Source organism: Rhinopithecus roxellana, chromosome 11 (genome assembly GCF_007565055.1).
Source record: "Rhinopithecus roxellana isolate Shanxi Qingling chromosome 11, ASM756505v1, whole genome shotgun sequence".
NCBI classification, from domain to species: domain Eukaryota; kingdom Metazoa; phylum Chordata; class Mammalia; order Primates; family Cercopithecidae; genus Rhinopithecus; species Rhinopithecus roxellana.
In genome coordinates this window covers 115,300,923-115,318,148 of record NC_044559.1, presented here as the reverse complement: position 1 = coordinate 115,318,148, position 17,226 = coordinate 115,300,923, and the positions used below count along the sequence as shown (strand labels likewise).

The window sequence follows — 17,226 nt, the reverse complement described above, 5'->3', positions numbered from 1 at the left end:
TAAAAATGTATTTTGGCATATTTATATACAGGACAGACTAAGGTCTCAGCGATTAAATGTGATGAAAGTAGTGTAGTATATTGACTAAGTTTTAAAATTACAGCATTGTTCTTCCTCAGAAAAAAATGTTTGACATTTCAACTTTGGTTTTATTGTGAATTATGTTTATTTAAATTTGACTTGATTTTCTTAGTTGTTTTTTCTTTTCTTCTCTACCCTTATTCCTAACCTACTTTCCTTTAGAAGTCGAAGCTTGTGGCCCATGTTCATTTGCGTTATCAAAATAACCGGCATAGTTTGAAAATTGAATTTTTCCACATCTTTGCCAATACTGGATTATTAAAATTATTATTATAGTCATCCTAGTGGGGATTAAGTGGTAATTGTAATTTTGATTTGCATTTCCCTAATGACTAATGAGCATCTTATTATGTGCCTGTTGTCTACTTCTACATCTTCTTTGGATAAATGTTCAGGTCCTTCGCTTGTTTTTTAATTGGGTTGTTTGTCTTTTTGTTACTGAGTTATAAGAGTTTTTAGTATATTCTGGGTACTAGATTCATACTCTGTATTTACTTGTTTTCTATATCATCTGTCTCTCAGTAGTAAGCTCTGTGAAGGCAGGATTTTTGTGTTTTGTTACCTACTGTTTGCCAGTTCCTAGAGCAGTGCCAGGCATAGTGTAGGTGCTCAATGGCTTTTTGTTGACCAAATACATTATTGAACATGCTGTAGATCAATCTTTAAAAAATTGTGAGATAACCATGTTATTACTTGATAAGTCGGGGGTCGGGAAGTGCACTTAAGATTGCTGAATAGTCTTGGATCATCAGAATTCAATAGATCTGTATCTTACATGGAGGGCAAATAGAAAAACTAGCTTTTGCTATCCCACCTGACCAATTCAAACCACCCATATTATTGAATAGAAATAGCTGTCATGAGTATTTACAAATAAGCTTTGTCAAACTACCTATATGCTGTATAACATGTTAAAAATTTACTTTCATGATTTGAGGATGGTTAAGAAAATTGTTTCTGTCCAGTGAAATAACCTCTTAACTATCTGTTTTTGTTTTTGAAATGAACTATTTACTTTTAGGACTTAAAGTAATAAAATATAATTTTTTTAAAGGGCACTAATATAGGTTTGTGATTTTAATTTTCAATGCCAAAGTATTTACTTAATGTACTTGTCACTTTATCTTTGATATATGCAGTGACCCAGAATTTACCTTTTTAATTGTGCTGGAGTCCTCTTCCTGACCTATGATCATCCCACACATTTTGTAGGATTAAAAGAGATTTTTCACAAGTCAGTTTTACTTGAAAATCATCATTAAAAATTAATAATGGTATGAACAGGTTGTAAAAATGTTCAGGTTGATCATTTATAACATTTCTTTCATGAAAAAATATAATTTTAAGTTTTTAAATTTAAACTGCCGTGTTTTATAAATCATCTTTTCTGTCTGATATAAAGTCATCTTTTCTTACTCACCCTCTGTCTCTGTCAAACAACAGAAGTGTTATTGTACTCCTTGACATAGTATCCTGAGGAGTCCAGTGGTGAGAAATACATCTAAGCCGCCCTATGTAAATGAGAGCTGTGTAGTTACTACTGAGGGAAATATCACAGAATCTAACTTCAGGAACCTTATAGGAACTGCAGAGTCATCAAGCAGCAGGGTTCCCACAGAACTTCTGACAAGAGGATATGGGTGAGGTGAAATGCAGTACGTAAATGGACCTCTTCAAAGAGGGAAACTTAATTCCTATTAAGTACGATGGAGAACTTTCCAAGCAGGTCATCTGAGCTATAGCAGAACAAAGGTCTGTACGTGGAGACAGAATGTGCCCCGTGGGCATGGGTCTTCAGAAATCGTATCATGGCACTTTCAGTGAGGTTACTTGAAAATGTGCGAACCTGCTGCTCAGGTAAAAAGAAATGTACTTTGAAAAGTAGATAGTTAAGGAATACAGAACTTAAACTTAACTTTTTGAATTGTTTTTCCTTAATTTCAGAAGAAAAAACTAGCTCTTACTAGATGAAGGCTGTGTAACGTTTGTTTTATAATATGTTAAATATTTAAGGAGTCAGGTCTTTCATAATAATACATAATTATTTAAGTGTTCAAATAGTAGGGCATTTGTCCTCTTTTTTCTCCCTAACCATCATTTTCCCCATTGATTCTTCATCTTTTATTTTTATATTTGGGTTTTAAGAATAATTTATTTAGGTCAGTTTCTTAATTTCCCTTAAATTGGGAACTAATTACAAAATTAATTTTCAATGCAAATTCAAAATGGGCACTTTAAATCTGAAAATCTACTTTAAATATTCCTAGAATTTAGAATGCATAAAATGGAAAACATAATAAATGCCTTTTTTGTTTTTATTGTGCATTTGAATCTCAATGTGGAGTGACAGCTGTTGATCCAATATAAAAATAGTTGAACCCTACGTATACCATCTAGTTTCATCTTCAGAAGATCAGTGGCTAATTTGCTTGGTACCCCCATTTAACTCTCCTTTGAAGTTGGGGAGATGAGTTTTACATCCCTTTTTTGTTGCCTTTTATGGTTATAAAGGGACTCTGTGTGTGTGCAGAACCTGACCTTTGACCTTTCCTTTGATAAAGCAGTTTTCTTGTCAGGTATGAACACATGAAAATCCATGACACAACTAAACTGAATGTAATGCTAAGGAGGAAAAAATTATTTAACTATTGCTGTGTGAGCTGACATTGTTCTTCCAGTGGGATCTGTTACTGGGAATGCAGGGAGAATTATTTCTACAGCACAAGCTGCTTTTATTACTCTTTGGTGTAACAGGAAGAATACTGCGGTGAACTGTTAGAGCCTGTTTCTCTTAGGTGTTTAAAAATTGGACAGTTCTACTTTGACATTTCTCTGCGTGTAATAAAACGATGTTAAGGAAAAGTAGTAAAGTGATGCTTTATAGGCTTTACTGTTCCAAGAAAATTCACAGTTGGCATTTTGTGTTTTATTGCAGTTTGGTTACCTCATCCTTTTATCTTAAGTAAATCCTGGAGTTTGTGCGTATATTGAGATTTTGTGCCTTATCTAGTACAGAAAGGAAATAGGGAAAATGCTAATGTATTTGTAGTTTAATCATAATTTACGTGACTTTTAACACCTTAAAATAGCAACTTAAAAGAATACTAAAGTTAATCTCGTATCTGAACTACTTGGAAAGTTTGGGTAGACATCTGGACATCTTAATTCTCAATGATTTGAATTACTACAAATACATAAATTTTTAATCACAAACTCCTTCCTAGCTGCTTAGCACGCTTTGGGGCTGTCCCCCATCAGCAGTCTAGGATTATGCCAATGACTTGTGCCACCATAATACTAAAGCCTTTTACTTCTAATCATTTTCACCAGAAAACTTTCAAAATATAAATGTTCTTGCCTCCCTAGGCCAAGTGAACATCAATTACCCTTATGTACTCTTTGCCCTATGCAGCTGTATTTGTTTATCTGGTGTTTGTGATTTCCCTGAATTTTCTTTTTCTTTTAGTTATTATTTCTCAGTCATCAGTGATGTCAGCCTTCCTGGAAGAAGTCTCTCTCTTCCATTGAATTTTTCTTTTTCTCCTACAATAGTATCCAAATAATTGTCTAAAGATAAAATACTGATGGAAGGGCCTAGAAGTATTCTGTTAGGAATGAAGCCTGTGAGTTTTAATTAAGAGTCGGTATCTTTAAGCCCACACCCTGAGCTATCTGTTTAGAATTGATAGAAAAAAATTATAGCCAGTAGAGTTGATAGCAGAGTACAAAAAAAGGTCTTGTACGGTTAATAGATGACCATCACTACGTCTTACTGAGTTTAATTTGGGAGATTTTTGCGTGTGTATGCACACGCTTTGCTTATGTTATCCTCTGCCCAGAATGTGCTTATCAAAATCTTGCTCAGCATTCCTGGTCCAACCTTCCACCATTCGTATTGTGTCCACTGATTCTCCTACTCTCTTGTTGCTTCTATTCTTCCAGCCTACTACCTTCTTGTGGCACTACCTGATTTCCCACACTACTTACTGTCACACACATTCAGCATTGTGCTAAGTACTGTTGAAATGTAAGGATTAATAATACTTGGTAATAGTTTACTGTGAACATTTACTGAATGTTGTCTGTGTGTTAGGCAGTATACTAATTAATCATCTCAGGAGTATTCCTCATTTAATCCTCAAACCAACCCTGTGAGCTGCGTGCCGTTTTCATCTACATGTTACAGTCTGGGGCCAATGAGAAAAATGACATCTCCAAAGTTAGATACTAGTGAGTACCAAGGCAGGATTCAAACTCCAGTCTTCTGACTTCTGAGCTGTGCATTTAACTACTTCCCTCCCTCAAGAAAACAACTCATTATGCTAGAGTGGAGTAGAGCCTGGAAGAGGGGAGAAGTAGGTGTAGAAGAGATTATACTTGAATGAGAGGATATGGTAACTTTGAGACTGATATGAAATGAAGGCTGTATAGATGTAGTGTTATAATGGGAAAGTTAATACTGTATTTGGGGAATAGTAATTGGTTGATTATAGCTAAACCATACTAGTTGTGCTAGGATATTAAGATGAAAGCAAAGGTTGACGATCAGCTATAGGACCAGCTTAAATAATCAGATTTATTTCCAAATCATCTTTACTATATGAAAGTCTGTCTTGATATGGAAAGCTAAGCAGGAATATCCATGGCATGAATATAAAGCAAATTCATGGAAGTAGAACGGCCTTCTCAGTCAACAATCAAAGCTTCTCTGTACAGCTGTGATAAAATTTTAAATTATAAATGTGAGTACTGTGACTAATTTTTAATCATGCAAACCTTGTTTAAAATTGTAGAAAAGGAGGGTAGGATTGGTTGGGGGCCCTCACTTTTTGTTCATACTAATCCAAGCCTCCCAAGATTAAACGATTGGTATTGAGTAGACTACAGTTTCAGTCATCTTCTTAAGCATTCATTTTCATAGGAAACATGAAGTCTGCATATGTGGAGATTCCTCCATGTGCAGCTTACATTGTTAAGGTCAGAGTCCCTGGGTAGCATGAGGGAAGACACAAGAGGAAAACGTAGACTGCTCTCAATAGGAAGATCAAATAGAATACATGTGGCACAAGCAACATACAGCCCAAGCCGGAATATTAGGTTTTAATCCCTTTTGCCAGCTTGCTGCAGTAACCAACAACCTTGACATTTCAGTCATGTACACAGTGGTATTCAAGAAGGGGGAGATGAGAACAACCCGTCCGGCGGGTAGAAGGAGTATTTGACCGCTGACATTGTTTCGAGTTGCCTGCATGTGCTGATGGCAAAAAGGAATTTGAGAATGTTTTAACATCTCTAAAAACAATGTACCCTCTTTTTGCCTGTACTGGAACACACCACTGCCACCCTCTCCCCAACACACCCAGCCCAAAGCTTACCGCCCTCGTAACTTACATGTCAGCTGCAGGTGTGCTCCACGTGTCTCCTTTATTTTAAAATCTGGGCTGAAGGAGTAGCCTCTGCCTGGAATGTGCAGTTCTCATAAGAGGGACAAGAACAAGACTCTTGGCCAAACCAGATAGTGGCACTTAAAGCTTCTGCTGGGAGCTGGCATAATGTCACTCCCAGTTGTATTTCTCTGGCTAAATCTGATGTCACTGAGGCACAGAAGTAGGCCCCTTTCACAGACAGGTACTTCACGTCACTTAGCAACAGACAGTGACAAATAATCCTCTTAGAAGGAGGAAGCAGCAACTAATTGGGAACAATATTATCTACCACCATCGATTACCTTGTATCTAGGTGATTGAACAGTTTAAATTAATTCCAGTGATATAAAGAGTTCTAACTTTGAAATAAAGAGGAACTTTATTTTTTCAGGTACCTTTATCTGTATTACCGATATAACTATTGACTGTTCACCAGAAACCTTTTAAAATGTAACGTTAACTATCCTTCTAAACACCTACTAAAGTATAAGGCCTGTGTACAGTGGGTTGGTCGGGGATAAAAGTATTTTATTACTGAAAAGGTCTTTGAAGTATATTCATTAAGCCTTTCATCATTATCAACAGCAATCTGCTGTCATGGATAATCAAAGAACCTCCAAGAACGTCACCTAACTTCAAGAAAAGCTCGACGGATTTTTTAAAGTGAGTTGGTCAATTATAATTTGGAGAGTCAGCAGCTCACTCATTAATGATTTTACGAATTATAGCACAAGAGTAGATCACATCTGTTGGAAACTTCTTCTCCCACTGCCTTATTTCCACTTGTGCATTTAGAGTCTGTGTTTCTAGAGGAAGAACCTCAGAAGACTCTGCTGTGTTTCCTACCCTGACTTCTCTGCCCATATTACACAGATTGGTGCCTCACAGCAGTGGGCTACTGTGGAGGTGATCTGGGCTTTATACATTATTTGGAAAATAATGAAAGAGTAATAAAAAGGACCACCATCCTTCCTGCTTTCAGATACTGGGATTAACTGAATTCTGTTAATTCTGCTGGTGCTAATGATAATTTAATTGACTTAAAATCTATTTCCCAAATTATTTGGTCATAAATATAGATAGTAACCAAAGACTAAAGGTGAAACATTATAAAGTAAAATTTTGCTTAAAGGTAAATTATATACCAGTTACCTTTTATTTATTTATTGGAGGGACTTTTAACACTATAAAATGTTGTCTGCAAGCTAAAGTGTCATAAGTATATGTGCAATCATTCTTGAAGTTAGATGACGATGCTCTTGGAGGTTCTTTGATGAATCATGACAGCAGATTGCTCTTCATAATGATGAAAGGCTTAATGAATAAACTTTAAAGACCTTTTCAGTATTGAAGTACTTATCCCCAGCCAACCCACTGTACACAGGCCTTATATTTCAGTAGGTGTTTAGAAGGATGGCTAATGTTACAACATTTTAAAAGGTTTATGGTGAACAGTGAATAGTTATACTAATAATACAGAGCTGCGTGAAAAGGAGATATCTGTTTCATGATTGTAGGCTGTTAGTCCCATTAACAGCTTGGTCCACCTACCTCCATCCCCAACTCCCTGCCAACCCCCTACAATTAAGCTGAGTGAGGCTAGATAATTTTAAAAGCTATATTGTTTAGCAATCCCTGTTGACCAGTAAATTGGTTGAACATAAATTCCTTTGATAAAATCCTGTGATTATATCAGACTAATATAAAGAACTGCTTTTACAATAAAAATAATTTTGATGATAAATTGGAGCTTTAATTGCTAACTAAAACAGTATGTAATAGTTGAGTCTTACGTGTGTAGGGTCTCTTCCTACTGAGGGTACCTAAAAGAGTTCCAAATGCAGTACATGTTGAAATTTTCTCCTAAGTATTACAACTAGGGATGAAGAAAAGAAAATGCAAGTATATTTGCTGACCTTGGAATCTCTTTACTTAATTATCGTTCGTGGGGTTTTTTGTGTGTGTGTGTGTGTTGGGGGGGAGTGTAGGATTAGTGTATATTTGTTAGAACTTCATCCTAGAATATAATTTTCTTAGGATAATTTTAATAATATTCATGCAAGTAAAGATAGAGTAGCATGTTTTTCTCTCTTCTATTAGACTGCGACCTTGAGTGCACAGATTGGGTTTTTCTCTACCATCTATTAAGCCTGCCAAATGATTAAGAAATTATGATTTTGTGTATAGTTAGAGAAAATATACTACATATGGAACCTAAAAGCTGTTGCTATATTAAATTTTGGAAATGGAAAATCTGAGGGGTAGAATCCTCCTCTTCACATTTATAAAGTTATTACATTCTTTCTGTTTTATGTACAATAAGAAAAATACGACAGTAAAATGCTTTCAATTGAATGGAATTCTATACTTGCTCTTCAAACTTGCTATGCAAATATGCAGTATATTGAATGTTAATATTAAGTTTGCTACATGGATTTTTCTACAGATCTTTATACTAGGAACCCTGTTTACAAGTGTTTAAGTTAAATACATTGGTAAAAATTAGTGTTTATAATTTGAATTAAAATTACAGAGTTAAAAGAACTGCAAAATGAAACACTTTAATGGGAATAGAAGGTGGTTTTGTAACTTTTTCTGATTACATCTCTAAACATTTAAACATTACATAAATTTAAACAAGGTTTAACTAAACGATCATTTTCTACGGTAATCCAAAAAGCATTGTAAACACTCAAAATAAGCAAGCCAGTAATCACTTTAGAAGACTATGTACTGGTTTTGATTTGTGAAAGAAAACTTCTGAAATATTTCCATTTGAATTTACAGTAATCTCTTGGGTTTTTTCTCTTTTCATCCTGTAAGTATAAACACATCTTTTTTAAGTAATATGATTGAGTTAATGCCTAAGGAGTTGACCAGATTAGCTGTTAGTAGTATATGACTGAGACCAAAAAAGGAAAACATGATTTTTTTTTCTTGTTCAAGACACAGTTTGTTTTATTAGTAATGACAGTTATAGTTGGTGGTTTTGTTATTTGGAACCTAACCAATATCGCCGGATTGTTTGTTGGGAGGCAAAAAAGAGTTTCTGTTTAGATAGCTAACAAATGGGTTTGTTATCATTTCCCCACAAACAGGGTTTTGAGTTACTTGCTTTACACTTAACTTCAACCAATAAGTTGCCTTAATTCCTGATACGATTTGGCTGTTTGTCCCTACCCAGATCTCATCTCCCATAGCAAGGAGGGACCTGGTGGGAGGCGATTGGGTCATGAGGGCTGTTTCCCGCATGCTGTTCTTCTGATAGTGAGTTCTCAGGAGATCTGGTTGTTTGATATATATCTGGTGCTTCCCCTGCATGCTCTTTTCCCTGCTGCCTTGTGAAGAAGGCGCTTACTTTTCCTTCACTGTCTGGCATGATTGTAAGTTTCCTGAGGCCTCCCCAGCCATGCAGATCTATGAGTCAATTAAACCTTTTATTTATAAATTACCCCGCCTCAGGTAGCATCTTTATAGCAGTGTGAAATTAGACTAATGCAATTCGTTTTTGAAAACATAATTGACCCTTGAGCAACATGGGAGTTAGGGTGCTAACCCCCTGCATAGTCAAAAATCCACATAGAATTTCTGACTCCCTCAAAAATTTACTGTTAGCCAGTTGTTGACTGGAAGCCTTACCTTAACCAACAGTAGGTTAACATATATTTTGTATTTTATATGTATTATATACTGGATTCTCATAAGCTGGAGAAAAGAATATGTTAAAATTATGATGAATGTCAGTTTGTATTCTGGCCCTGCTTCTTATACATCACCTTCCTCATTGTCCAGCACTGGTTCAGAAGCATTCATCTCTATCAAACTATCTTCTGTTATTTCCTCTGATGTGGTGTCTGTTAGCTCTTGAATTTCTCCAAGATCTGTATCTTGAAACCCTTTACCCTGATTGGCTGTGTAAATCCTGTGAAGTCATACACAATATCTGGGCACAGTCTTCTCTAGCAGGAATATGTTTTGGGCTGGATGGATTAGCTTTTTCTGTAACAGTGATGGCCTCTTCAGTGCTGTGTAATCCTACCAGACTTCCATGTTGTTCTTGCTGTTGGGGTTCTGTTCAATAGGAATAACCATCTTTTCTACAGAGTACTGTGTGTAATGAGCCTCAAGGGTCCTTATGACCTCCTAATCTAGAGGCTGTATTAGTGATGTTGCATTAGAGGGCAGTTAACTACTTTGATGCCTTCGGTGGTGAGCTCATGGGGTTCTGGGTGGCCAGGGACCTTGTCCAATATCCGAAGAACTTTAAAAGGTGGTCTCTTATTGGCAGGGTACTATGTAACTTCGGGTACACAGCGTTGATAGAACCGATCCAGAGAAAGTGTTCTCTTTCAGGCCTTCTTTCTTAGACAACCAAAAGATTGGCAGCTGGTGGTGTCTTTTCCCTTCAAGGCTTGGGGTTAGCAGTTTTATAGATGAGGGCGGTCCTGATCATCACCCTGACTGCATGTGCATAAAACAATAGCCTTTTCCTTCCTGTCTTAAATCCTAGTGCTTGCTTCTGTTCCTTACTTATAAGTGTTCTTTATGGCATTTTTCCCCCCAGAGTAGGGCACCTTTGTCCACATTAAAAACCTGTTCAGGCAGATACTCTTTCTTCTCAAAGATTTTCTTAATGGTTTCTGAGAACTTACCTGCTGCCTCTTGGTTAGCAGAAGCTGCTTCTCCTGTTACCTTGATATTTTTAAAGCCAACCCAGTTTCTAAAATTATCAAACCATCCTTTGCTGGCATTAAGTTCTCCACCTTTAGCTCCTTCACTTTTGTTTTGCTTTAACTTGTCGTATAATGATTGCACTTTTTCTTGAATCTTATTAGAATCTAAAGGTGTACCTTTCCTATAGCAATCCTGCATTTACATACAAGTCGCATTTTTTGTACAAGGAGATATTTTGCAAAATGTGGAAAATTTGTATGGCTGCAACAGTGGCTTCACGAATTTCCTTTTCTTTTGTTATGATATTCTTACGCTGGATTCATTTCTCTTGACATAGTGAGCATCCCTCAATCCATGGTGCATATCAAGCAATTCCACTTTTTCTTACATCCAGACTTTTGTTTCTTGGGACCACTTCCAGCATCACTAGTGGCACTTCATATGGGTCACATGGTTTTATTCAAGATTTACAGTATTGCACTAAACATGATGAAAAGTACGTGAGGACTGCTTCGAATCACTTTTTACTGTGGTTGTGGAACTCACTGGAGCGATGGGCTGCACATGCGGAGATGATTAGCGCCACACTTGTGCTTTAAGCAGATTCAACACAAGCTCACCACAATAGCATCAGGAGATGGTGATGAAATTATTCCAGTAGTACAGTATGCACTAAAGTTAATTTCATGCTGTTATGATCTGATACTGCGTTTTTACATTCGTTTACATCTCTTGACGGTGCATGGTGCCAGGTACGGTCTGTATGCCCCTGTTTTGGTACATTTTAACTTTTTGTAATAGATATGTGGCATTTCATGGTAGTTAAAAAAAAAATAGACTAGTATCTACATATATTTTATGCATACATGGCATACTTAGTTTTTTCTTAATTTTTGAATATATCGCTAGGCTGCACAGTTTGTGAGTTTTTCAAACTGTTGCAAATTTCCAAGAAAAATTTCCAATATATTTATTGAGAAAAAATTCACATATAAATGGACCCATGCAGTTCAAATCCGTGTTGTTTGAGGATCAACTGTACTCGCTTCTTAGTTCTTTGAAGGAATCTGCTTTCATCAGTTTTCAATATTTTCCCTGGCAGGTTCCCCAGCCATAACCTCAATCTAACACTAGTATTCTATTTCTAATAGCTCATGAGAAGCCCGCAGTTGGCAAACAGTGAGTGTTTGTAGTGTGCCAAGTATTAAGATAACTCCATGTATTCTACTTGGATGTTTAACCATTACCTCCAAACTCTTAAAAGTTCAAAAATCAAATTCATTCTTCTGTCAAAGCTCATTTCCCTTCCTAAGTCTTCCTTTTCTGTCACAGTTCTGAGTCCTATTCACATTTTTCAGTTTCCCTGTGTGCTATGAAGTCACATCTCCCTGCCTTTCATGATTCCATTCCTTCTAGCTAGAATTCCCTGCCCTCTTTTCTATTTCTGATAATAGCCAAAATATATTCTTTGTAAAAATCTGTAAAGGTGATTAAGATGTCTTTATTGCCCCCATATATCAAAAAGTTGGCATGTTTAATAAATGTTAAGGGCTGGCCGCAGTGGCTCAAGCCTGTAATCCCAGCACTTTAGGAGGCCGAGGCGGGTAGATCATGAGGTCAGCAGTTCAAGACCAGCCTGTCCAAAATAGTGAAACCCTGTCTCTACTAAAAATACAAAAGTTAGCCGGGCATGGTGGCGGGTGCCTGTAATCCCAGCTACTCGGGAGGCTGGGGCAGAGATTTGCTTGAACCTGGGAGGCAGAGGTTGTAGTGAGGTGCGATCACGCCACTGCATTCCAACCTGGGCAACAGAGCAAGACTCCATCCATCTCAAAAAAATAAATGTTAGAGCATTTGGGGGGAAAAGTATGTAATATATTATCTAAATCATGGGTCAGCAGATGGCTCTCAGGCCAAATCAAGTCACCACCTGTTTTGGTAAAGTTAAGTTTTATTGGAACATAGCCATGGTCATGTATTTTGCTGCTAAAACCATGTGCCCTGCAAAACATAAAAATTTACTCAATGGCCCATTACAGAAAAATGCTTACCAAACCCTGCTCTAAATGAACATGTAGTTAACTGGAGTCCACCAGGACATTTGCCTGAGTTCCAACTGCTCTTTCTATAGCAGGCGAGCTTATATAGCCTATTCATAACCAGAGGCAAGAAAGATAAGTGGTATACTTTTCATTAAGGTTTACTTTAATTTCGTTCTACGTTGGCATAGTTTTTTTGTTTTGTTTTGTTTTGTTTTGTTTTTTGTTTTTTGTTGTTTTTTTTTTTTTGAGGCAGAGTCTTGCCCTGTCGCCCAGGCTGGAGTGCAATGTCATGATCTCGGTTCACTGCAACCTCCGCCTCACAGGTTCAAATGATTGTCCTGCCTCAGCCTCCCAAGTAGCTGGGATTATAGGAGCCCGCCACCACGCCCAACTATTTTTTGTATTTTTAGTAGAGACGGGGTTTAACCATGTTGGCCAGTCTGCTGTCCAACTCCTGACCTCGTTATCTGCCCGCCTTGGCCTCCCAAAGTGTTGGGATTACAGGCGTGACCCCCAGTGCCCAACCACTAGCAGAGTATCTTTTTAAAAAACACATGGCACTTAGAGAAAAGGCATCAGGTAGTTTGCTTTAAATTATTTTTACACTCCAGATTTTCACCTCCTTAATGCCAGAGAATCTGATCTAAACCTTCTATGGCTAAAATCTGGAATTTTACTTGCTTCCCTCTACTATGTAAACAGCAATAATTTCCCAAACTTTGTAGCAATATTGAAGTAATGCTTCAGTTACATTTCTACTACCTTTCCCCCACAAAAATTTAGTTTAACCCAGAAAAAATAACCTGATACTCCCTTTTCTTCTATTTAGATCATAGTTTTAAGTAATATTTAGAAATTTCCAGCAATATCTTAAAACTTACTTTAAAACTTTTCCTCACTTATTAGTGACCCAAAAAAAGGTTGAGAATGGAACAGATGGTGAATAGAAAGAATAACTGTATCCTGATTTTGTGCCCCTGTAAGTTCCCCTCTGCATAAAATTTGATCTGTTAACCGTGTACCTTCTCAGCCAGAATTTCAAAGGTTATGGTGTTCATCTACAAATTTCAACAGTCAAATGGAGACAATTGAAAAAGAAAAATGTGTTAGAAATAGTTAAGGGAGCTAAAGCTTATACTAGAATAAATGTAGAAATCTGCAACTAAGGTTTGGGAGTGATAAAGGGAACTGAGGAATACTAATAACCCATGTGTCAGCAATTGCTCCCTAAATCTGAGAGCCAACACTGCAATCCTGGCTTTGGGATAAAAGTTAATTATAGAGCTAAGGCTATATTGGTAATGTATCAGAAAAAGGAAAGATGGTTTTTAAGAAATATTGTTCAGGTTAAGTAAACCTTTCTTTGACCCAGTCATCCCACTCTGGTGACCTGCTGTACAAATATAACTGCACGTTTATGATGTTACATGTTCAGGTTTATTTGATTCAGCATTTTTTGTAACAGCAAAAGATTAGATACAGTTCAAGGACTAGATCATAAAATCAAAAAGGCATTGAAAGTTAAGCCAAAGGAAAAACATGTCACTTGAGCATATACATTATCAGCAAAATAATGTTGGAAATGCAGTGAAGGGTGAGCCTAAGAAGTTTCTAGGAAGGGATTGTAAATGAGAGACAACTGTACATTACAAAATTTTACAAATGTTAAAAAATATCAAGTGGTTTTTAAGTTGCTTTACCTTTTATTATAATACATGAAAAATGTGTAAGGGCTTGCACAGGTTGCCTTGTTTTAGTTCCCATTCCTGTTTTTTATAAATAAGGTTTTCAGGAACCGAGTCCTAATGGTTGAGTTAGAACTCCTCTGATTCTTAGTTTCTTCACCCATGAACAGGGTAAAGGTGAGATATTAGAATAACAGTTAAGAAGTACATTTCTTGCAAAAAGTGTGTCCACAGGGGAACAGCATTTTAGATTTTAACATTTGTACCCCATAAAAAGGATTCAAGGTAGTAGGAAGGGATACTTGGAAACTTACTCTCTGATGACGTTTGTCTGAGTGAACACCAGTATAGGCAAAGATAATTATAGGTAAAAGCTAACCAAAGGTAAACAATAAGAGCCTGCATTTTAGATTCATGTGTGTCAAGCAGAATTTCGTAATGGCTTAGATATGTGGGGTAAATGTAAAGAATCAAAGGTAACACAATTTTTGTGCTTAGAATTCTGATAAATATTTTCTGTGATAAATTAGTCATGGTAGAGAATTTGTTTTATGGGAGAAAGAAATTTCTGTCTCTAGGGTATTTCCTTTGAGTTCTGAAAAATTAAAGTTCTGGACATGTAGAACTTGATTGAGCTTTGACTAGGTTATTAAATTAAAATTTTTAATGCATTGCTATCTAATTGTATCATTATTTGCTATAATAAATCTCTGGATTTTATTTTCGAATATTTGAAAACTAGAGTATATTTTATTTCTTCTTACCTGAACAAAAAAATGTGGGAAAAAATGGTTCGGGTTTTTTTGTGTGTGTTTGTTTTATGTTTGTTTTTTTTTATGCTACATTTTTATAGTAATTTTCCCCAGTGTTTTAAGTATTTATATAAAGCTTCACATGTATTGTTCACAACAATTTTCTGTGGTTGAAGTTTTATTGCCATTTTTCAAATGTAAAATAAATGACCTGGAGAGTTTATGACCTATCTCGTTACACATCTATGATACAAATGTAACTCAAAGTCTTCTGACTCCAATGTCATTATGTCTCCCTACTCTAGTATCTGTTTTCTTTTTAATGTCATGATACTATAGCTAGTTGACAACCTGCTTCTTATCTTTTCAGGATATGGCTTTAGTTGCCCCTGAAGCTCCTTCAGAACAAGCCAGAAGAGTTTTTCAAACCTACGACCCAGAAGGTAAAAGATTTTATTAACATCATCTCTGTGTTTTATGTCTTCATATGTTTGAAATATATTGATACCTACCTGATTTTATTCAAAAGATATATTGGGTTATTTAATGAAACGTAAGTTGTGTTTCTTGAACATTTTAAAAGGAAAATAGTGAAAATGTGAACAAATGAAATAGCACACAAGTACTTGTTGAGTTGGGTTTCTTGGCGTACTGAAGGTATAGTTGACCTCTGATTAATCTTGACCCCAAACAGGGAAAATACCACCTTTTGAACAAACTGTTTGAAAAGTAAGTCATTTGCTTCTTTACTTATCCAAACGAATATTAAATAAACAGATCTTCCAGGATATTTCTGTATAATTGACCTCCCAGGATAAAGAAGCAGAGGAAGGTCATCTGAATCATTCACTTTGGAGCCTATGCTTAGCTATTCTACCTAACAAAGTATAGTTTTATATATCCTTAAAATGTCTGCTGAGTCATTGTCACCGAGGTTGTTTTGATCACTTTTGTGTTTACATATTTAGGTAACAGTTACGACTTTATTATAGCTAACTCACTGACCTTTCAAGTATAACTTCAAAACTAAGTTGTCATACTTGAAAGTTCCCTTACAAAGTACCATGTAGAAATGGAAGTTGCTGGACCAGTGAAGTCCTTGTGGACACCTGAATGGATTCAGTTATCTTTATGAATATAATTTCTTCTATCTTGAAACTTTTTACACTTAGCGATCTGCTCTTTTCCTCTCTGAAAATCCATGTCATGCAGATTCTAAGAATATACTCTTAGCACTTACTAGCAGATAACTTTAGGCTAGTTACTTTTAGGTCTGCTGTTTTCTTAGGTATCATTGTTAGAACGACTGTACCTAGTTCTTAGAGGCATTATGAATATTAAATGAATAATGTAGAAAGCACCTTGCTCGGTGGTACAAGCGATTGTCCAAGGTAATAGTCATATTCTTAACCCAGTATAACTACGAACATTCCAAAACCAAACACATGGCTTTCATGTAATCGTTAAGTGTTGTGTTGTGTTGTGTTTTACTAGTGAAGATTTGGGAACCACAGTTGAAACTGGGAGTGAATGAGTTTCTTGAGAAAAGAAACATACAAGGAGAGGATCAGAAAATCTTAGGAGATAATAACTGTTAAAGAATAAAGACATGAAAAAATGCCTTCAGAGCAGACATAGGAGCCCTAAACTTTAGAAGGCTGATGTTGTAAGACTAAAAAAATTTCATCAATGCTGCAAAGATACTGAAGTTAAGGTTGTTAAAGTAGGAGACAGTTGTCAAAAGTAGTAGCTTTGTTTGCTTTCAGTAATCACTAATGAGGTAGCAAGCTTGTACTATTCTTTTACAATGTACCAAGGAAAATTAGAACTTCTCAGATTACCAATACTAAAACATAACTTATAGTCAGTGCAGTTATTTCAGAATTGAGTTGTGAGATGCATATGAAAATAAATTTGCTGTATTTCTACTAGACAAAGAAAATTATTAAATGGTTTTAATCTACAGAGTTGTGTGTAACAACTTATCAGGACTATAAACTGAATTATTAAGCAAAATTTATTCAGATAGCTTAGAAACTATGCCTCTATATATGACTTAGGAAGAAGATAAAATCTACTTTTCATCTAAATATCACACTGTTCATGGTTTAGCTATGTCATAGCTCTAAGAAGTAGAAGGATTAAAAGTAGATTAATTTTTCAGTTTTTATTCTTTTCAATCTTACAGACTAATCTGCTAATTTAATTTTCTTTCTCCAAATGGTATGCTTTTGTTTCAAGATGTAAGCAAATCACACTTTCTCAGAATACTTAGTATACAAAAAGTTCTTACAAGCATTCAGATACAGTTTCCATTTAGCAGAGACTGGTATAGGGACAGTTATCCTTTGTCACCCTCCTCAGAATGCTTGTAGAATAACTGACCTAGAACGACACTGAAGGTACCCAGGAGTATTTTTGTGTCTTTATTTCACTTTTAGCTCCCACCCCTGGTTGCTAAACCCAGGTATCTGACTGGGTGGATTTGCAGTCACACTGTTAACACTGTGCTGTGGGTATATTCCTAATTAAATAGACATGTACAGGCTAATCACCATTTATAGCA

At 36.1% G+C, this 17,226-nt stretch overlaps 1 protein-coding gene across 8 annotated transcripts in view; it reads left to right on the top strand.

Annotated features, from left to right (window-relative positions):
• MINDY3 (MINDY lysine 48 deubiquitinase 3) overlaps nucleotides 1-17,226 on the top strand; it is an 80,786-nt gene that overhangs the window by 48,661 nt on the left and 14,899 nt on the right. For all 8 annotated transcript variants that reach the window (XR_004060018.1, XR_004060019.1, XM_030940629.1 and 5 more), the window contains one exon: nucleotides 15,031-15,103. Coding sequence is in view for 6 of the 8 variants with exons in the window: in XM_030940629.1 (XP_030796489.1) it covers nucleotides 15,031-15,103 (73 nt within the window). In the remaining 2 variants the exon portion in view is untranslated. The remainder of the gene's footprint in view (nucleotides 1-15,030; nucleotides 15,104-17,226) is intronic.